Source organism: Epinephelus moara, chromosome 18 (genome assembly GCF_006386435.1).
Source record: "Epinephelus moara isolate mb chromosome 18, YSFRI_EMoa_1.0, whole genome shotgun sequence".
Lineage (NCBI taxonomy): Eukaryota > Metazoa > Chordata > Actinopteri > Perciformes > Serranidae > Epinephelus > Epinephelus moara.
Genome location: NC_065523.1, coordinates 10902744 through 10926047, shown reverse-complemented (window position 1 = coordinate 10926047; position 23304 = coordinate 10902744). Strand labels below are relative to the sequence as shown.

The following is a 23304-nucleotide window of genomic DNA, read 5'->3' as shown; positions in this document are numbered from 1 at the left end:
TGAATGCAGCTCATTTGGTGCTGAGATTGAACAAGTGCTTTTTTTCCTGGGCGTGTGTACAGGCGCACTGTCTTCTGGTTTGTATGAGTGCAGGCATGTGTAGTTTTGTGTTTTTCTTTCTCTGTGTATATGCTTCCATATGAGCTCCACCCCCTCCCCCCCTGTGGCACTGCCTCCTAATTACTCAGATCTGCGCTCAAAGTGAAGAAATAATGAACGAGAGCTTTAATTATGCCTCCAGACAAAGGATCCCTGATGCCTCCACAACACCGCTGGCACGCTGAGATGGGTGAGGGCAGGTTAAACAGGAACCCTTTCCTCTGGGTGCAGAAAGCTGGTCAGCCTTGAATACAGACCAAGCCTGCAACCTGACATGATGCCGGAGAACGCAGATATCGGCGGGGAGGAGGGAAGTCTGTAAAATGGACTCCCTGATTTAAAAAAATAAAATAAAAAAATGATGAGCTACATAGGTTTGTTATCTCTAACAGATATGACACAACCTTTAATTAGTGGGAATCCCTGAAGCTCTGGGCCTGAGATATAATCAGTGGACCTTTAGCAAGAGCACAACCCTCCCCTCTCTGAGTACCCCCGGGGCCGGCTGATCGAGGCGTCCTCGTGCCCCCTCTTCTTCAGCAGGGTTGGCTGGCACTCTGGAGATGCCAGATAATGAGGAAGGCTGTCAGAGGGGCACTTCAAGGGTGCCCCTCTAAAGGCCTCGCCGTTTCTCAACAAAATCCACCAGCACCAACACTGCTGCTTTGTTTTCTTCAGTGTGTCTCCAGAGGTCTTGGTTGTGTGTCCAGTGGGGTGGGTGCAGCTCCCCTTCGGACTCCACACTCTCTCCTACAACTCGACTGATCACATCAGTGGCTCAGATGGACTAATTATACTCCACACTGTTACTAATGGAGAATATGACAGGGTTCCATATTTACTTTCATACATATTAACAAAGTTTGGGTCGGTGCATAATATTGCATAATCCCCATTCTGACATTTGAGTTGCTCAGACTGTTGGTCCTCCTGATGGGGGAGCTGTGTTCATGTGTCCTGTGTCCAAGTGCAGTGTACTCTTCCATCTTGAAGTACTTGGTTTTACTTGAATATTCCCAATTTCTGCTACTTCCTGCCTCTATTCCACTACATTTCAGAGGGAAACACTGAACTTTTTACTCCAATATATTTATCTGACAAATGTAGTTACTAATTAATTGAAATCAACCAGGTCCATAACTACAAGTGAGGACACCAAGGTCATGTTCTCAGGATTTTTAGCAATCTCTAGCGACCCAGGGGTACTTTACATTCAGGTATTAAAAAACCAACACACATTTGGGTATTTCATCGACTGATTTCATTAATTTTAGATTCAGTTTTAGAGTATATTTCAATTTCTGTACTTCTGGGAAATAAGCACATTTAAAATAATGATGGATTATGTATTTCCTCACCTGAACTTAATTCCTGGCTGTGTGAAGAGAGCGTTTGACATAGACTTTGGGAAATAAAATTCACAGAAAATTTATTGAGCAGTTGATTAAAACCTTTTCAGCCTCTGAATTTTTAAAAACACGGTAAATGATAACAGAAGATAAACATGTCAGTGAAAACAGTAACATTGAGCTGATGATAATGTTTCAATATTTTAGGCAAACTGTGAGAATCTCAGATGTGCCGAGTCCAAAGGTGAGTTACTTTGCAGTTTAAAATTTTATGTACAAAATAAATGATCATTTTACAAAATGTGGTATTTATACATAAAATCCCCAACTGTGTATAACGTCAAAATTTGTAGGGACCTCAACCAACCACAACATTACAATCCTGATCACACTCTACATCATTTATACAAGAGATGCACAATATATATTTGGGCTGTTAGATTATTGGCCTGTAACGAGAAATTTATATTTTTACTTATTATTCCCAAATTATATAGCTGATAAATAGAGCTGATAAAACAAAGCCAAATTGCTTAAATTGACTTACCTGGGAAAGCATGTACAACACATATAAACACAGAGAAGAAGAAGAAGAAGAAGACGAAGAAGAAACACAGCATGCTAACTACAAAGTGGAAGAAACGCAGCATGCTAACTACAGAGCAGCAAACGCCAGTGTGGCCATTTGTCACAGTTTTAGAGGAAGACCATATGATTGTGCAGCGCTGAAGGACTGCCCCTGTAGCCACTGCCTTCCCGGTCTATTCAACCTCTGCCTGGTTAGCTCGAGCTAACACAGTAGCAGTGGCTGACATCTAATATTGAGCTGTTAAACTGTACCAACAAACCACTGCAACATAAAAACGGCTTGACTCTGTCATTAAACCAATTATTGATTGTTGGGTAACGTTAGCCGTGTGATGCTAACAGTTAACCCTATCACTGTCTGTATGCGGCGTGTGCAACAGTCTCATGATAAACAGAGGGGAAGTGAGTGGATCAAGGAGGGGCTAAGCAAATTACTATGCTGCGAGCAGCTCAAGAATAAAACACAGTTTACCCATTTTAATTGGTAGAAAATAAGGAAAATCAAAATTTGGCAAGTCATTGATTTTGTAGCAGACCATTAAAAATAAATAAATGCATGGGAAACAAAACCCTTCAAATTACTTGTGTGTAACATGTTGACATTTCTGATTTGACAGATCATGTCGAAGCATTTAATTTGAAATCCTAGGCCAAAAAAAAAAAGTATGTTTGAGGGATTTTTTTTTTTTGATCTGCTTTGTTAAAAGCAATAAATGAACATTTGGAGGGTCAGAACTGTTTTTGTTTTTTTGTTATGTTAACAATAGTGATGCCAGTTACATTTGGTTAGGTCACAGCTATAGAATAGTAAATCACCTACCTTTGCTCACTACATCGTACCCGTTCTTACCCTCAGGTGTGCATAAACTGCATGTTATGAACTTCTTTTTAAAATACAAAAATTTGAAATTATCAGTTATCTGTATCGGCCATGAGAAGTAGGTTATTATCGGTTATTGGTAAAGCCTGAAAAAAATTCATATTGTGCATCCCTAATTTGTAGTTTACACTTGATACTTCAATACATTTAGCTGACAATACTCTCACTCTTATACATAACGAATGTTTTGAATGCAGCACTTTAATGGATTATTTTACACTGTGTTATTGCTCCTCTTCCTTAAGTAAAGGATCTGGGTACTTCTTCCTCCCCTGTCAGAGTGATGGGAGTTAAGGGAAATAAACAGTCATCTCTTATGAAGATTAGTGCGAGTGGACCGTATTGATCAGCGGTCATACGATAAACAGTGGAGAACAGGAATGCGCCGCCAATCGTTTGGGCCCCATTAGTCTCCGCTTGTATTGCCTTTGATTATTGCTGACTGAGCTCCCAGTGCATGTGATGGCTTTTTACTGCAAGAACTGCTGCTTTCAACCCTTTTTTTTTTTTTGAGGAGCACATTAAAATAACACTGGCTCCGAAGACAAACCACTCTATATCTTCTGTCACGCCAAAGCTGTGTCTCGTATACAAGGATGGATGTTGGTGGATGTTTCTGAGAGGAGATTAAAACCGGATTTAAAATCTTGTAATGCTTCAAATCAGCTGAATCTCAGAGTCGGGACTCAACACACACCTGCACAAATCCACACACATGCCGACTCTGTAAATCCTCGGAGGGTAAATCCTGTTCTATAACAGGCCAGCAACACAGGCTCAGGAGACAGACATGACAGAGTTGACAGTGCCAGTGATGATGATGGTGATTGTGGTAATAATGATTATGCTGATTATTACAGGGCTGCCACAGTGATGTGGTGATTGCGCTGTGAGGAAGAAACAGAGGAAGACAAAGGGCGACAGTGACAAAAATGATGATGAGGATGATAATCATTAAGATCACTTTTTTTTTTCTTTTGGTGATCAACTGTGAGCCGTTCGCAGCGGTTGTTGATCTTTCTTTAATTGGCAGAACAGCCGTGTGGGGAGTTAACTGAGGATATCTCTACCACGTTTGAGGGCTTTGATTTCACATGACAAAAAGAAAAGGCACCGTTGAGAACATTCCAGCAACTCCCTTTGAAGGGAGTGATCTGGCAGTGCTCATTTGAATTATTAACTGGGTGAGACAGACAGACAGAAAGAGTGAAAAAAAAAGAGAGCAAAAGAGCGAGAGACAGAAAAACACATAGAGGAAAGACAGCGAAATGGATTCCCGTCTTTAGCAGGCAATGCCAAACCGTTCAGCCTAAACCACGTCAAATATCTGTGATGACTGATCTTTGCATCAAACAATCAGGCCAGTTATCCAGAAATAAAACCTCATACAGGCAATAAAGAGCGCTGCTAATGAAGGTGAGAATTTATTTGAGTTACTGATGTTTTCGGGGGGGTTTTCAGTAGAGTTCATGAAATACAAGTATGAATGTGTAATTACGGGTCAGCTGTCCCCCTGCTACTTGCTTGGAATTGTTTAATCTGCAGAGGGAGTGTCCCAGAGCGAGGTAATTCTCCTCTGTGGTCGTGTTGTGTCTCCCACAGCAGGACCCCATTATTACTGCCGCTGTGGCCAAAGCACCAAAGTTAGAAGGTGAGGCTTCAGGTGATGTACTTGCAGAAAGACAGGAGCACAGAAAATATTTCAGTAACCCCTAAAGTACGTGTACCCGTCCAGTCTGCATCATTTATAGTGGACAAAGGATCTGTGTTAGCGTTTACTATAGGAGCAGTTCCTTTTTTTTAATGTCAGTAGCTGCAGTTACATGGATTTTTCTTCAACCCAGTTGAAATCATTATGATTAGAGATTCCAACTTAATTGTTTGCATGGATGCAAAATAAAGTGATCCGAGAGGATGTGTGTTTACATGCCCCAAAGCATCAGAAAATAACTTTATGACTTGTGCAGAGTGGTTCCACCTGCTGTGAAGTGTCTAATCTGCCAGAAATATAACAAAAGAAGTTTTTCTTTCAACTTTGTTGAGAACATTTAATTCATCTAATAAATAAAGTATGAAAGGGGAGGAAGTGGTTCAGACTGTTAATAGAATTTTGAGTAAGTGATAATAAGTGTAACCCAGGTTGTTTTATGTCCAGCACTCACATCAGAACATAGCACTAGCAGAGTGCTAAATATTGTTTTAGATTTATGAGTGGTTCTCTGTCAAAATCAGCAGAGGGAGGTGTGTAGAAACAGCTGGTAATGCATCCACCCCCTATGTGACCTAATGTTACCCCCATGTGGGAGAAACTTTATTAATTCCAACCAGAGAGAAACAATGGGCTTCGTTTACGTGATTATTAGGTGCTAATACTTTATTATTGAATGGATTATCAAAGGTTTACACCACCACTCTCATTCCAGTTGAAAAATTCTTCCTATCGGCCCGGTCTCGTCTGATTGTAGTAGTTGCGTGAGACATTTTTATTCTGCTAGGGCTATTGTTCTTATTATTAGTGGAAAATTAGGGTCCATGGAAATGAACCAAGTGAAAAAAATAAGATGATTTGATGATGACTTGTCACTTCTGTATTGCTTTAAATATGGTCCAAACACGTAAAAGTTGTGGATCTTCTTAGAGAAGGATGTTAACACAGGAGAAGACCAACAACATGTAGTGCAGACCTGAGCATGAAGCAAGCTAATTGGTTAACCCAATGTTTTACAGGCGGCAGATATGAAAAGAAAAAAAAACTTAAAATACATATACCACAATACTATAAAAAACAGCAACACAAATGTTTCTGAACTAACCTCGTCCGCTTACATCCAACCTGCAGTAACACGTTTAAGCCTTGTGTTGATTTCCAACAAACTGTACAGCTGCATCAATCTCATCCATGCTTGTCGCCTTTTTTGAGGCAATTTTTCTGTTGCCATTATTCTGGCTCTGGCGCAGGCAGATAACATCCTTCTTCTTAATCCTGCCTAAAGAGCTCTGATTGTCTTAGTTGTCTTTTTTTCCAGCCGGGGAAACAGCCATCACGGCACTAGACCTTTTTTGAATGGCTGAGAATAAGCCACCCAAAAGATAGAAATCATCTTGTAAGAACTGAGTTGGACACACTCTCAATCACTCTATAGCCATCCCTTTAATTCCTGCGGGTGCTCCTTGGTGGCATGTGATAGCATCATGCTCAAGGATCTAAAGATAGTTGTATGTCAGAGAGATTGTAAAGCCTTTAGAGGCAAACTTGTGACTTCGGGCTTTGTAAATATAGATTGTCTTGACTTGATTGTATTAAGAGGAATTATAAGATCAAGACACCTTGTCGTACCCTGGCGATGGACCGTACTCCACCAATCTCTGCTGAGGCATCAAGGTTTTGACGCTTGGGTTGTTGGGTAAGCTTAAAGATAGATTTCTTGCATTTTCTCCATCTTTAAGGTAATGGAGTTTCCATAGCCAACTGGCGCCTGTGATGTAACAAATCCATCTTGTGCATTCTCTTTGTCTGCTTCTTTTAAAGCCGTATCAAACAGAATTAATCAAAAAGATCCATTTTAAAGGAAGCCCTGAGTTGTTTTGCGTGTACTGTTTAGCGTGCTCTACAGTACATGCTTGGCTGGATGCATATTAACAGCTCGGGAGATGCACGAGCAGATGAAGAAGGATGTCACAACCGGCCCTAATAACAGCCTGTTTTTGTTTTAATGCGTTTTCCCCCGGCTCTACAGATATGTCTGCTATACATGCTGTACAGTATGTGTCCTTGAGCGCATACACACACACAGGGGGAGGAGAGGGAGGTGGTGCCGGCCACCAAGGGGGTGTGTGTTTATGTGTGTGTTTTGCGGTGTGGGGGGGCCGCAATTAAAAGGCAGCATGCAGTGTCCCACGAGGTGCTAATGCCCAGGATCAGCTGTTCTAATGTCATTCACATCCCCTCTGTTATTCAGCCAGCCCCGTTTGATGTATGAATCCATCGGGGACTTCATCAGTAACCCCCCCCAACACCACCACCATCACCACCCCTCCCTCAATGCTACCACCACCACCACTTTTATAACCCCACCCTAACCTACCCAACCCCCTGCCGGCTCTACAACCCCTCCTCCTCCTCCTCCTCCTCCTCCTCCTCCTCCTCGCCTTGCACAGAACCTCCCCTTCTGTGTCTGAATGCTTATGTTGGCTTTTATCGCGCTCAAAGTAAACAGAGTCGCGCCAGGGATAGTGAGTGAGAGAGAGAGGGGGGGAGAGACCTAGAGAGAGAGAGAGAGAGAGAGAGAGAGAGCGCAATAGTGATAAAGGTGGAACATGCACATTGTCTGCGTCCCGCTCGCCTCCCTGCTACATCTTCAATAGAGGCACAAAAGCCAGCAAAAGGGAAATTTAAAAGGCAGGAGGAGGCAGAAGAAAGGAAGTGATCCGAGGAGACAGAGTGAGCAAGCGAGCCAGAGAGAGAGAGAGAGAGAGAGAGAGAGGAAGAAAGAGTAGAGCGAAAGGATCTCCCTGCTAAATGCGCAAAGCGTCCCGTCACCCCACGCTGAGCTCCATGGCCAACTCCGGCTGCCTGCTGCTCTCCGGCTCCGGGATGCTACCACACTCGCTCCAGTGTCCCCCTGCCTTCCTCTACCTGCCCGAGGTAAGACTGAATGAAGCTCGCTTTCCGTCGCTCTCCTCTTTCCTCCCCTGCTCTCTCTCTCCTCCTCCTCCTCTCACTCGCTCTCCGTCCGTGCCTTTTCGTTCCTCCGTGCGCTCCTCGGCGGCACGTGATAGCATCGCGCTCGCTTTTGTGTTGTTACCCTGAGTACTTTCACCCCCCTAACCCTTGACCCTCACCCTGTCTTTGTGGGAAAATAAGGAGGACAGGAGTTGAAGGGGAGGATGAGGAGGAGGGAGGGAGGAAGGGGGTCGCCTCTTTAATTTTATCCTCTCAACCATCCTGTTCTTCATCTCCTCTCGTCTTCCTTCCCCCACCCCCCCTTTTTTTTATTTGAGTGAAATAAAACAGTGAATTAGCGGTTGCTGTGACGCGGGGCCACGCAGTGTTTGTGTACATCACTCGCTTCATGACTCATTGTGCTTGGAAGTGTTTTGGTCAGTTTGTTGTTCCCACAGTTCCCATCACTTCTCTGCCACAGAGATAAGGATGCTTTACAGTTTTTCAAGTGAACGATTCGGAAGAAATTGCTTTCGCTAGACTGTTTTAAACGCACAAGGATGTCAACTTTTTCCCCTAGCTGTCTGTTTGGAATTATGAAGAAAATCATTTATCTTCAGTGTGTACCTGAGTGCTGCCCAAATTCTGAGTGTGTCACCTAAACTGACCCCAACCTGGATCTGCTCAATATAAAAAAGAAAACCGATTCCAGGTGATTAAAGAAAACATATTTATATTTTTAAATTTCAGCCCTTAAAATCCAAAAGTTAAATCTGTGAGACCTTATGGATTAATTATAATTACATGATTTTACATTGTTTGTATATCTGTATATATATGTGTACTCAGCTTTTAGTTGTATGATGTGGAAACAAAAACTGTCCCTGAAATATTAAGTGAGGAATTTCAATTTCTTAGTCATCTTATCTCGACTTATCACTGTTATTTAACCCTCACGTCCCTTTGATTCTTAGGATGTTTTTACCTGGTGAAAAGCTGCTCTTAAAGATAAAAGCAAATCCACAAATTTGCTCAACACACACACTGCATTCAGACTGAAATTACACAAAAACTTCTTTCATATCGGGCATTGTCTCAATTTATCCGAAGGCCACAGCGAGCTCCTCAGTCTCTCTCACACCCCTTCATTTTTCTAATGGTGATCACCACCAAGTGACAACACTTTGAATAATTATATATCTCTGCAAATTAACATTGATTTTCCCTTTTTTTTTTTTTTTTTTTTTTTTCTGTCCTCCTCCTTTGGAAATTGATTCAGTCACTGATCCCCTTGTTTTGTGAAACCTGAAGACTGCAATTTTCTGAAAGGAGGTGAAAAAAAAAATCAACAACAAGGTGACACTTAGGAGCCCGTGTGCCTGTCTATCTGCTGAATTATTCACATGTTTTAATTCAGCAAGTTGGGGATGGGAGTGATGTTAGTGATGGGATGATGGGGGCTGGATGATGGGGTGAGGAGGGGGGGAGGGGGGGGGGGGTGTTGGGGTCGAGCGTCCAATTCGGTTTTTACTACCAGCTGCATGAGTTGCAGTAAACAGTGTGTGTTACTGCAGTGATTGAGGGGAAATAACCGAGAGTGCTGCTCGTGATGGGAACATTCTCATTTTGAATCTTCCTCCCCTCTCTCTCCCCCACCATCATGGTAATGGCCCTCACCCCCTCCCACCCATCTGTCCAAAGCGGGCACACCCCACCGGCCAGCCAGGGACGGGGGGGGGGGCATGTGGACAACCAGGTGCCACCAAAACACACACTGTAGAGGAGCCAAGGCCACCTCCACTAACTCTTATTCTCATAGTAAAATAATAATATCGGCTTGCTGAGTTTATTGGTGAAATTTTCAGATTAATCATTTTCTGATAAAATGAAACTAAAGGGTTTTTTTTCTTTTAGTACCTTCAACTTCAAATTTATAACATTTTAATAGTTTGTATTTTGATGACAACTATATTTTATATCTTACATGTTTATGTCACACTGTTTGCCTGCCTGAGCTCCTTTCCACAAGTCAAAATGTAAGCAAACTGAGTTTAGGTGGGTTTACCTTGCACTACATCCCTGTTACATCCAAATCCTCAGAATGGCCAGTAAGCCTCTTGAGTCTGTGTATGTGTGTGTGTACCTGGCCACGTGTGTGTTTGTGTGTGTGTGTGTGTGTGTGTGCGCGTTTATGTCCACACCAGGTTTCTTTAAAAGTCCAAGACAGAGCTGAAATTGAAACTTCCTGTGTGCTATTTTCATGAAACATCCCTTTTTGTTTCAAATCCCTTTAATGTCTCAGCAGCTTTTGTTCTTTTCTCTTTTTTTCCTCCTTTGCGGTAAATCCTCACCCTGCAGCGCTGTGAGGGGAAACAACCCTCTGAATCACACTGTGGCCAGCGTCCCCCCCCCCACCATCCCTTTTCCTCCCACATCACCCATCCTTCGTAGGATGCTGCCCCCGCCTCCCCTCCTCCACCACACCACCACCACCACCACTCTCCTGCTTCCTCCCCTCGCCACAGTGCAGGGCTGCAGCGTCGGCTCGTGTGAGATGACAGCCAGAGAACAGAAGGGGAATAGATTGAGGTGATAGCCTCTGCCTCACAGTTTGTTTGCATTTCAAATAAGACACTGTATTAAGTTGGGCTCGGAACAGCTTTGCTTATTATGTGTGAACATGGCGCCGCATGATATCACAGGAAGACAGGAGTTTATTACATAAAAGATTAGTGAAGCATACCTTGCCTTTATTTGTGTGCAGCAGTGTTTGGGTGTGTGTTCCCAGGCAGTTTGCTTTGATGCTCTTTGTAGTCGGCTGCGGCGCATATAAATCCCGGCTAAATGTTTGTTTTCATTAACACAAGGAGAGACTCCCTGCGGTGTGGTGGGAGAACTGTGGGCTTCTGATTACAAAAAAAGTGGCGGTATCACACCGCTGCTGAAGGGCTGTCCCTCTCTTCGACAGGGGGAGAGTTTCTCCACCACATGGGGTGCCGGCTTCATCCTTCCGCAGGATGATGTCACTTTTCTCCTACCGTCAATTTGTATTGTAGTGGCTCATTTCATGAGTTATGGCGCTGGATATTGAGGGAGTTATGAATTACAGTGTGGTGAGGCTTTTACGGGATGCAATGCTCACTGCTGTAGGCCCGTATTTAAGTATAAATATATTTATGGCACAAGCCGAAGCTGACGGGGTAGCTCAGGTTTGCTCATGGTAGTTAGTAGCTGTCTTCACAGCCATAAAAACATGGCATCTCATGGATTTTCTATTTACCAGGCACTGGGTGGGCATATGGCAACGCTCGTAAATGTAACTCTATTATCTAAGACGATGCTGTTGGGTGGGAAGCAGGGTGTTACTTATGTCTAAAGAGGAAAAAGCAGCAGTTGTTATTGTCTTCATGTCACATCTCTCTCTCTGTCTTTGCCTCGGACTTATCTCGAGATCTCCCGTTTTCTAAAATTGCCTTCCTTTGATTTGTAATTGGATTTTCTATCATGGCATTCCGCTGCGCTGATGTCTATTGTTATTGTTGCATCTATTGATTTCTTTTTTGTGGCTTCTTTGGTCGGGCTGTTTTGAATTTCCCCCTTAACTGTACACGGCTTCGGTATCGTTCTAAATGGTTAGGTCACCTAGGAGAGGCGATCCTTTTATGTCGGTGGATCCTGAAAGGAATTGCCCGGGCTCTCTGGTTACAGCGGCTTCCTCCTCCTCCTCCTCCTCCTCCTCTTCCTACTCATGCTGATCTCTTTTCTACGACTGTACTGGAAGCGACTCCCTCTCTCCTCACACACACACACACACACACATACACTGATACATCTGGTTAAAGGCGAGGGATGCAGAGAGGAGAGGACTGGGAATACTCGTGACACACTTCCCCCTTGGTTCAGGCCTTGATCCTGCCTCCCAAAGCGCTCCTATTCACGGGGACTTTAGATATCGAAGGATTCAGGTTGGCGGTCTCGGGGGGATGGACTAATGCGAACCGCGCAGAGACGGCTCCTTCCTGGGGGATAATTATTGTAGGCCAAGCTGTACTATTGACAGCTGTAAATGGAGATGCTGTCTGTAACTGGGGAGGCCTAATAGGTTTTTGTCCCTACATGGGCTCTCGTTAGGCTGGTGTGGGTGCATTGGAGATGAGTTTGAGAAATGAGCCGCGGCCTCGTTGGGCTTCAAATGGGACTCGCCACCCCCACCACAGCACCTCCCTCCTGACCTCTCGGGAAAAGGGTTAACACGCAGTAGTTGGTTCTGCTTTGATCTGCTATTGGACTTTTACTGTTCATACACTTCCGTCATTTATCTCTACGATCAACTCTTAGACCAAAACAATGAGTGTATCTACTAGCAAGTATGTGTGTGTGTATCAAAGCCTGATATATCTTCTTCCTCTGTGCTCCATTGTTGTCCAAAGATGATCAAAAATACATCAAACAGCCACACTGTTGCAGTGGGTGACGTGTTTCTATATTACCATGAACACACACGCCTTAGTTTATTTTGACTCAATCCCACATACAGCGTCCTGCTGCTGTAAATACTCACTGGAGCACCCAATGTGAAATAATCTGCAGCTGAAAATAGTCCCCAACTAATGCACTTTTTCCTCCTGTTGGAGTAACAGCAAATGCTACCAGCTGTTTTAGGAAATTAGTGAGGCTTTTAAAAAATGAAACTAAGTCTTTGTGAGTTGTTTTTAAAGATTTCAATCTTTATTAGGAACTAATGGACTTAGGGCTGAGTGCCGTAGACAGGGTGGAAGGGTCAGAAAGTATTTAGAGTGGACTAACACTTTTTGGATAATTGTTAGCAACAAGAAAAGCCTTGTACTTAAACTACTTGCAAGTCAAACCCAGATCTCATGATTAAGGCATTTGTTACATCCGCTTTCACAAGCTATCTGATCTCCCTCTGTTGTGCTGTTATAGGTAAACGCTGTATTTGAAATATTTCCATCATATCACAAAGCAGTGCCAGCTTTGTTGTTTTTCAGTCAATTTAGCCGAGCACAATTCACTCAGATTCAATCAGGCACAAATCAAAAAAACTTAAAACCCAATTTCATGGGCTCTGGAATATACCTCTCAATATGTTCTATGTTTTGGTGTGAAATCATTCAGAGTCTTTCTCTCGCCGCCGTTCAGCTGTTTTGTCCCTTAAACAGCTGATTCATAGCAGCATAACAAAGGCGGAGGGACTGATTGAAATGTTTTCTCACTTTTCTCTGCCCCGGAGGAGAATTGTAAATCACAGCTCAGTCGTTTATTTTGAAATTTCATTTGGTGTGTGAGCGAGTGCTGCCTTGTTCTTTACAGAGACTTCACAGTCGGGCTGACTTGTGGGTTGTTTTTTTTTTCTTAAGGCTACCCACCGTCTTACTCCACTAGACCTTTGTAAATGGAACAAAATTAAATTTGTTCCCTNTCATAAGGACAGAGGGATGTCGTATGCTGTAAAGCCCTGTGAGGCAAATTCTGATTTGTGATATTGGGCTTTATAAATAAAATTGATTGATTGATTGATTGATTGTATAGAAGAATGGCACAAACAGTGCAATAGATTTACTCACCAACAAAGGATTTCCACTGGGGGTCTGGCTGTATTTTTAATGCGAGCGTACACATTTCAGCTTACATATGTATATTTATTTGTCTGCCTGGGAGGAATTCTTGTCATCTGTAGGTGGATGCTTGCAGGGCTTGTGCACATGCGGTGCTGTGCAGTGCATCAATAAATGTGTATTTACATTTTGCCAATAATGCTAAATATCCTCCAGTCATTAATGTTGAGCGTTAGCCTGGAGTGCTCCTGTCTATATTTTGGACCTATAGTGTCAGTGAATTAGCATGCACAGTGCTGCTGATGCTAATATACTCCACTTCTGGAAAACAAAGCTGCAGTTGCAGATGTCCTCGCCTCACAATAATTACCGACCCCCTTTTTTTTTTTAGAAGGTGGCAAATTTCTAATGAAGCTTTTAATTAACATCGGGGTCAAACTTTTACTGCTGCTCATCACACAGAAGGGAGAAAATATGACACCACAGGAGATGTGTTACCTGCTAATGTGTGGGGCTGGGACTCATGACATTTTTGGGTACTTGTGGTGTTTCAATGCCTGCATTTTAGTACTACTACTTGTTTCTGGATACCTTTCTTGTATGAAATATGAAGAAAAGACGTTCTCAAACTACAAATGTTCTCTAAATGCAAGCAGCAGCAGCCTGCTGATCAAAGACTGAGTAAACAAGATTACAACACTTCAACACACTTTTGGTCAGAGTTTCTGAAGCTGGACATCCCTACTAATCTGTCACATGGTGCATTACTTCACAAAGGTTCAGGTAAAGGCCGCTGCTTGCAGAGGGCTGTTGACACTCACTGCTGTCAAATCTGCATTGCAGTGGCCTTATTTCCCACCCAGGCCATTTAATACAGCTACAGGAATGTCCGCTCGCTTTTGAAATCTCTGCTACTTGGTTCGCTTGAGCGCTCCTTCAGGCCAAACGGAGACCGTGAGCGAGTAGAGGGACTGGCGAGAGAGAGGGGAGGACAAGACACACGACACAACACCTCCCTGTCTTTACACTGCGGGTGCTCTCACTACATCACACACACTTATACACACACGCGCACACGCATACAGTTACAGGAGGATAAAGGCAGGAGGATAACCTCGCAGTAGAAAGCGTTCGTAGCCTCTTTTTTTCCCTGAGAATATAATCTGTCCTGAGGTTTTCTATTTCTGCAAATGGCACGCTAAAATGCTTAAGCAGCCAGACCAGCTTGAGTCCAATTATTTCTTTACTGCAGTATCTTAGCCAGCTGTGATTAGTATGTTTATAATGTAGTGTCACTCTCATACTGTCCTTCAAGCATTCTCCTCTCGGCGGGAACCTCTCAAATGAGACGTATTACCCTGTGTGCTGAGTTAACAGAGTGGCCGTACAAGTGAAAGCAAAAAAAAAAGAAGAAGAAGAAGCTATCACAAGCCATTAAAAGCACTGCACCTTTTTATCACCAGCGGCTTAATGGCAGTGGTGAACAGCAAAGCATTATTACCGCTTCTCCTTGTGCTCCTGCAAGCTCGACTCCACTGCCAGAAGTCACACTGCTGCTGCTGCTGCTGCTGCTGCTGACAAATAGATCTCCAGGCAAACACTGAAATTTTGTTTTTCAAAAGGTCATTATCTGTCTTCATCGGAGCAGCAGGCGCGTTGCATGGGAACCAAGTTTGAGGGAATTATTTCTCCTATCAAACAGGCCGAAGATGTTCCCTTTCCGCTTGTTTTTTAATCTCATTATTTAATTTTTAAAGGATGCAACTGTACAATGTGTTTGACTACTAAGAGGCACCCTGGGTCACCCACTAAAGAAGATCAATATTTGAACTATGCTGTTGTGGGTCAGCATGTACGGGCGTATAAAATTAAATGGGGCTTGAAATTGATTTCAAGTTCTCCTTGAAAAAGTCTACAGGTATTCTGAAATGAAACCAAGAGGAGAAGTGCCGCAGAGAGGAGATGACCTCCACCCAGGCAGATTCATAATTGTTTTTGTTTCTCCAAATTAAATGAGCCTTTTTATTATTATTATTTTTTCTATATTGCAGAGCTGGGGGTCCGAAATTGCCAGTTATGGCACGTTCGTTTTTAGAGACCTAAAGTAATATAAAGTAATGGCCATGATTCCCAGCACATCTCACTGGCTACTCCCTTTAACACTATGAAACAAATGATTATGGGGTGGGCTTCAAAATAAAAAATGGGGCCTTCGTTTTTAGTTAATCTCAGCTCTGCGTTGCATGAACAGCAGGAGTGGAAAAAAAAATAGCAAAAGCTCAGACTTTGTTTCTCCCTATTTCCTTGCGGGCAACCAAACAGGTATCCCACTGATTACTCTGGTTCTCTTTGGGTAATCTGTAAGAAAGGGGAGAAGCTCATGTAATTTAGCCCAAATCAGAGCCCTCCTCCTCCTCCTCTTCCTCCTCCTCACTTTTCCTCTCCTCAGATGGAGAGTCTAAATATCACTGCTTTTTCTCGCAGCACTTTGTTAGTGGAGCACGCCTCTGTGTTTTTCTAAAATCATCTATCAAGGTGAGATCTGTGGGAAAGAGCAGCGCCTCGGGCTTCCTCTCCGTGTGCTTATGAGGTTTTATTAGGTCCCACAGGACCACTGCTTTGGTGTGTGTTAAAAACAAATGGAACTTACAAATTACAGATTACAGCCTCCGCAGGCTCGCGCATTCCTCCCTGAGTGTTATTGTGTGTGTGTGTGTGTGTGTGTGTGTGTGTGTGTGTGTGTGTGTGTGTGTGTGTGTGTGTGTGTAGAGACAGATGCAAGTGTGGCCAGTTGATGAAGGAATGGGTTTGTGTGTGTTTGAGGGAAGTGGTGCAAGCAGCTCTACATGAATGTGTTATGTCCGCTGCTGCTGCTGCAGCTCCTGGGTGAGTGCTGCATTAGTTATGATGGGGGATCCAGGAGGTATCTCTTCCAAGGTTCGTGATATTCAGTCTTTAAAGGGTCCGTTGACCCAAATTACAAAAATGAATGAATAAATAATTTCACACTTCACTTACCTGGAGTGGTATCCTGCTATCAACCCTGTCTTGTAAAAACTGAGTTGATATACAACGTTACTGCAACAGCAACTCTGTTTTGAAATAAATGTTTCCATTTTTTATCAACTCAGTGAGGAAAAATGAACATTTCTGCAAAATAACAAAATGCTCATAGATCTGCAGAACGTTCACCGACAACACATCTAATATGTTTGCCTTCAATAGCTGCTCCTGGCAACTAAAGCCCAGGTAACACAGGACGCACACACCTGGTCTTCAGTGTTTAAAAGATGATCCACCTCCCCATGAATCCTGTGCAGTACATTAACTTAACACTGGAGTGGAAAAAAAACATTGCCGGTGAACATGATCCATGCAGACATTATGTTTCCCCAAAACATGTGGCAAGACCACTCTATGAAGCTACATTTTAGGGGACAGGGTTCCATGCAGTTATTTTTGAGATATCAGTTCAATGAAGGTGAATAGATTTAATTTGTGGTGCCTCAGTGTGAACAGCTGTTTGTGGGGCTACTTTCTGCTGAATATAATACACTGTATAGTCCATGTGGAAACTTTTGACAGCGTGTGCTGTGAATTTTCAGGAGTATGAAACAAATAAGGGTTCAATGTTTTTTCTGTCACTAGCCCGTTCAAAAATCTGCTTGCCCCAAGTCAATTTTCACTTGCTCCTACACAAATTGTTTAAATTATTTTCAAAAGACTTAAGTTCACTGTTCTATCTGCCTTGCTCTCAATACTACGCAATGCATACTTGGAGTTTTGCCCATTTCCTTTAACGCCACCCAGCTCCTGTTAACAGGATAATTAAAATGCTAGCTTGCTCTTAAGCTCATAGACTTTGTCTTTACCCACCGCAATTTTCTCGCAACTGCCCGATTGTGACTGCACAAGAGTGTAGCTTTCATTTCAGCATTGTGTGGGAGCCATATAAAATAGGAGGTTTGGGGGTTGTCTGCCACAACACTTGATTTCCCGCATTCTGCTTAATTTTTATGCACCAATTTGTGCATTGTTTGCATCAATATATGGGGAAATGTCTTCAATATGGTCAAAAATAAAAGTTCTCCACTGCATTCATGTTTTTATTGGGGGAGGGGACAAATTCACATGTTCTCTATATTGTCCGAGCGCCCTGCGTCCCCCCTGAAATCTATACCTATATTGCTAAGCAAGTGTAACTCTCAACAGAGATAAGAAGGAAGTTTGAAGCTCACTCTTTAGTTACTTCATCATTAGCTCAAGAGAAAACAATATTTTTCATTATTTTTCACTTCTTGCCATTTTGGCAAGTTAGTTGCTAGATTCACTAGCCCAATGTGACATTTTCCTTGTTGCTGAGCCTTGCACATTCTTCCTGGAAAGACATATTGCTGGGGAGTTTTTCTTTTTTTTTTTAATAGGTTGAGCACCACAAATGAATTCCACTCAGCATTAGTGGGGTGAAGGCAGATATCTCCAAACCTCTGAAAGTCAAACCAGAGCTATCTGCATAGCTGTTAGAGGGAAGAAGGGAAATGAGGGCTTTTCGCTTCATTTGGGTGAAGCGACCCTTTAAACTGTAACACACTGTCGGGGCTCTACAGGGAAGAGGATTTTCCATTGCCCACTCCTCCTATTCATCCCCTTCCTTCTAATTTAATGACTCAGAATTGTAACTCCAACATTGTTATCATTCAGCAATAGGGAGTAATGAATAGCAATTAATGTTTTCAAAGGAGGGAGTAAAGCTTGAGAGACGTCGCTTTTCACCCAGAAATGTTGAAACAGCGCAGTAGTGGGAGATACTGTCATGTAGAGAAAGGGCCTAATTTATCCGTCCAGCTGTTTTTGGTAAATAACTTTTTTTTTCTTCTTCTTCTTCCTGTCACACAGACTGCTATCAGCGCAAACACAAGTAATCATTCTAATATCCAACACATTCTGGCTCCCTCAATGAACTGTAATAAACTGTAATAAATTACTCTGCACATTTTGTCCAATGATTGCTCTTTCTGGTGCCGGGAGAGGAAGTGCTAATTAACTGGATATGAATGAAATTCTAGGGCAGCATGGTATCAACGGCACGGAGACAAATGCGATTTAGTTCTGTCGCGAGCGAGTGGAAAATTGCTGTGTAAATAGGAGGTTGTTGCGGCAGAGCGTTTTTCTGTGTGCTTACATTTCATGGGTGAGAATCCAATCTCACAGGGCAGCATGTGCGGACTGCCCTCTCTGATACACTCCACCGTCCTCCACCTACTCTATGATAGCGCTCTAAAAGCTCCCCCAAATCTCTTCACACACACTCACGTACACCCCCACTGACACAGAGAAACACAAACACATATTTCAAAAGGTAAAAGCTATTGTGGAGCTGAGGAGCCGCGCCAGCTGAGGTAAAAATGTAAGCAGCGTACGCCTGGCAATTTGACTCATCTTCCATTTCACCAAATTTCCCCGACACTTGATTTCACGCAATGTAAACAGAGCAAATTCTAATTGTCACACTTGTCCTCTCCTTTACTCTACTTTTGCATATTCTCTGGTCGCTTTTACCCGGATATGGTGGGCACTCGAGACCACATCCACATTCACTTATTTCACTTACTGTCCCTTTTTGCCTCTTCTAGCTTTTTTTCATCTGTGGCTGCAGTGGCCGGTTTTTATCTATGGGTTTGGGCAGTTTTGGAGAGAATTACGGTGACAGAGCCATGGAAATGATAGGCCGGCAGTGAGATATCTCTGCCTCATAAATTCTACATTGCTCAAGATAATTTACGAGGGAGGTTTGTGTGCGTAAGACAGACAGTGCTCCATGGTATCCATCCACTCCACAGCCTCCATTCACTTCAGCCCTGCAAGTGCAGTCAATTTATCGAAACTGAATTTATTTCCAACGTTCGTTCCGTTCATTCCCAAAGCATCACTTTGAATGATTATGATAATTTCTTTCACCCTTTATTTTTTTGCTCAGAATATGCCTGGATATTATTTGTTCTGTCAGGATTATTACAGATAAAAGAGCAAACTAATAGATCTTGCGCGGCGTGTCTACTACTTTACGACTGAGAGGCCTTCACGATGAGGTATTCTGCCATCAGCAAAGGTCATCAGCTCCCCTGATTGTGCTGTATGAGCATGAGGCCAGGCCAAAAGGCAAGACGGCTCTGACATTGGTAATCATTCTTCATGCATATTTCTGTTTGAGGGAGGTTAGCGCTCTGTGTCTGCTAAACTAGGAAACTTTTATCCCACCAAGAAATAAAGAAAGCATCTTTGGATCAGTTGCTGAGGTCAGTTTTTTCCATGCATTACTACGGTAAAGGTTTTTTTTTTATTTCTTCCCTGAAAGTTTCAAAGGCATTGATATTGCTCCTGAGAGAAGGATTGGTTTCTCTCGACTTATTTTTCTTACTTATTTAGTTTGCATTGTTCTCTCTCTGTATACACTGTCTCCCTCTGCTTTATTTTTTTGTTTTCTTGACAAGGTCTGAATTTACTCTCCTACGTTACGGGCTGATTCGATGAGCAGAGTATGACTGCAGCCCTAGGGCAATAGAAGTTTACAACTCAGTTAGTACGGGGCTGTGTGTCTCTATCCAGTTAGGTTTTAGGCCTGTATTTTAGTTGCGGCAACGCCTCTAGTCTCCTCTCCCTGCAAGGCCTTTTTTCAATAACACCTTCGCGCTTCCACCATGTCGATTTACAAAATGGATGTTTTTGCAGGGAGAAACACCCCTTAAGGGACCGAGCATAGTCCGGTGGGTGCAGTGCAGTACAGTTTGTACCCCGGTGGCTCCGAAGAATCATTCACTTGATCTTCATGTAAGACGGTTGCTCAGGGGAGGTTAGAAGCTGCACGTCAGCCGTGTGTTTGTGTTTGAAGAATACTCTATAGGTTTTCCAATCAGTGCCAGTATTCCCAACACAACTCTGATGTCAGCGCACCTGCTTATTGCCGTGGCATACCTGTGTCGTTTTAACTAGACAAGATGCACAATGGAAGCAGACAAGGCTCTTTCACAGGGGAGTTAATCTAATCTACTCCCACTCAACTTGGACATTCGCTGTCACTGACACGCCGGCGTCGTCTCCAATAAAACAGGTGAAGGCAGAGCACGTCGACTGCGGCTCTGCAGGTAACTGGGGCTGGCACTCTGCTGGGCTTTCATGTTAACCCTCTCTGGGTTCCTTCCAATCATTATACATGAGCGTTCATTCTCAATTTGGTCCGCTCTTCCAGTCGGTTATTTTTGCTTGTCTTCTCACGTCAGAGTACCAACCATGATGCCGCTGACAGGATAGCTCTCCAAAAATATGTATAAACTCATTGTTGCATTGTAGTTTTGTCAGGCGCTTTGGGATTTCAAAACCCACCACGAGGCAGATGTTAACATACCTTCTCTTTCGTCTCTCCTCTCTCGCTGTCTCTGTGTGTGTGAGTGTATGCATCATGTGCACACAGGTGACGAGTCAGTAATTCAAGTGCTCAGCAGCAGGTTATTTCCTCTGAACCGGGGCCCTTATTTAATGGTAATTGTAGCAATTAGCATGTGAATGAGGTAAGAATTGGATAATAGAACTAAGATAAATATTGATGTTAATTCACATTGGAGGAGTAGTGTGTGTGTGTGGAAGGGGTGTACAAGTTCCCGTAAATTTATCCTGAACTCTCATTTGCATGCATTAACGCAGGGGCAATTACGACCTCAAAAAACATCAATGCTGCTGACGTTAAAAATAAATCAATTACTCTTCGAAGGCGGCTCTATCACATGAGGAGAAAATGGATCCGGGCCCGCAGAGGTGTTTTCAACTTTCCTCCCGCTGCCTTATTTACTTTGGTGTCTAAACCAGTAACCAGCTGCTGAGAAGGTTAAATGACATCCATCACCTGTCAGACAGCTGACCTGGGGATGAGGCTTTTCATTTTGACTTTGTAATAACTGCAGCTTCGCTCACAAAATGAGACGGATGACCTTGCGTGGTCCCCAAAGCTCTCTCATAGCAGGTATATAACAGGTGATGGGACTGTGTCATTTTCTCCACAGAGACGTGGTGGTAGTTCTCTTGTTGGAGGGGTAAGAAAGGAAGACGATGGGGTGCGTAGGGAGAGATGGTGGCCTGTTTCTGACGACCAGTGGCTCGAAAAGGAGAAGTGACCCAGGATAGCTGATGCCAGGAGGTAGCTGGGGTCTTGGTGGGCTGCTGTGACTGAGCAGTTGTTGAGGTGGAAGTAAAAAACGCTCTCCCGGAAGGCGCCTGCCATCTGGACATCGGCCCATGTCTGCAAATCAGCAATGTGCAGCCGATGGGCCATCGCTACCCCCCTCACACATGCTCATACGAAACATTACGATGGTACACCCACTCGAAAAATATACGCCAACATTCACATCAGCCACCCCCGTCCTTTTTCACCCCCCCCCACCCTTCCCCCTGTCTGCTGTTTTTGAAAGAAAAATGTGAGAGAAGAAAAAAGCGAGGGAAAGAGTGCAGTGCCAGGGGCGGGCGGTGGAGAAAACCTCATTTCTTCCGGCGTGCTGCAGCGAGTGGGTTATTGAGGTGGCTGTAATTTGATAAGGAGAGGAAACTCAATGGACTGTGAGCAAGTCAGCAGTTTGAGGCCAGTCACATTTCTGATGTGATGTGGAGGTGGCGGTGGTGATAGTGGAAGGAGGGATGGAGAGAGGGAGCTAGAGAGGAAGTGAGGGAGATGGGGAGGGCAAGAAAAAGGGATTGAGGAAGAGAGGAGAGCGGGGTTCCCTGACATCAGCGGCCTCTTCTCTCCTCCATGGGAACAGAGAGGAAAGGAGGAGCACTTATCCTACTCAGGTCCGATTGTCTCTCGGACGGAGCCAGAGGCACATTCCCAGGCAGATGGCCCATATACATCGGCCTGATCACTTTTAATCTGGAGATCTCCCCACAGAGCCCCACCAAACCCTTCCCCCTTCTATTTCAAACGCTCACGCCTTTATCCCTACCTTTCTCTCCGTGCTCTGAATTTCCACTCTGCTCGCAAAGTCACTTTTTGTTGTTGTGGCTGTTTCTCGCTCGCTAGATAAGAGACACAAGTGTGATCAGCGGAACCTTTGAAGTTCCCATAAATAATCGGGCAGCGTGGCCCACTCCGGAGCCCTCAGCTTCCAGTTCAGATCAAAGATTAGCCTCACGTCGGCCCCAGCCCTGGAATAAAGCACTTTATTGGATTCCAAAAGCTGGGCAAGCAGGCCCCTTTCTCTCTCACCGCGGGTCCCTCGTCAGACACAAGGCCCGAAGACTTTCACACGCAGCCTATCGAGCTGTTTGTACTCCCAGGATCCACAAGAAAGAGAAAACAAGAAAGCCTGAACAATGCTGACTTTTTAATCAACACCACGTTCAGAGGCAATCAGCAAGCAAGGCCTGATGTCTGAGAAATCTCTTTGTGGAGAAAAAAAAATGGGACGGGGGGATTTTTGAAGTTACTGTTAAACAGGCTGTAAAATGCTCCCTCAGACCTGCAGGGCATTTGGATCTGGCGAGCCCATGCAGGCAGTCAGGGCTGTTCACACATGAGCAGGCTCTCTCATCTGGCTGAGGGCGAAGTCAATCTGGGGCCCGGTGTTTGAGAATGGCAGCCCACCATTCAAAAGGTCGGCGCTGGGCTTCTCTGGCTCGTGGTCACACATCTATCTGGGTATGTTGTTTGGACTCCACTCCAGGTTAGAAAACTGGCCCAAGCTGATTCTCCCATGCCCGACTAAAATGAACGCCGCCAGCATTTAGATGTCTGAAGAACTGAAGGGTAGGCTGGTCTGTTGTTAGCTGGTTAAAGACAGGGCTCACTGAGCCTTTTGTGAGGGATGAAAAACGATGTCCCTCTGCATGCTAGACTGCTCTGAGGAAGAAATGGCTGATGAGGGTGGGGGGTTGCAGCTCCTCCAAACCCTCAGGAGAACAGAATTATCTTCCTTTATGCACCTCCCACTCTCCACCTTTCAATAAGTCGCCTGCACCACTCAACACTAAGAGTTACTGTCAAGACTTTACAGGTCTACAGGAGCATCAACAACACTGTGTAAAACATTAACAGGCCTGTTTAATATCCCCATCCTCCATCGCTACAGCTCTCCTAACATTGCACATTTTTGACAATAGGTA

General features: G+C 43.9%; 1 protein-coding gene across 4 annotated transcripts in view; it reads left to right on the top strand.

Moving 5' to 3' along the window:
• LOC126404819 (RNA binding protein fox-1 homolog 3-like) overlaps positions 1 to 23304 on the top strand; it is a 457207-nt gene that overhangs the window by 361202 nt on the left and 72701 nt on the right. The window contains exon 1 of one of the 4 annotated variants that reach the window (XM_050068157.1): positions 7129 to 7561. The exons of the other annotated variants lie outside the window; for them this stretch is intronic. Coding sequence (XP_049924114.1) covers positions 7436 to 7561 — 126 coding nt within the window. The 5' untranslated portion in view covers positions 7129 to 7435. Of the gene's footprint in view, positions 1 to 7128; positions 7562 to 23304 lie in introns of those variants that run through there. 4 annotated transcript variants of the gene reach the window in all.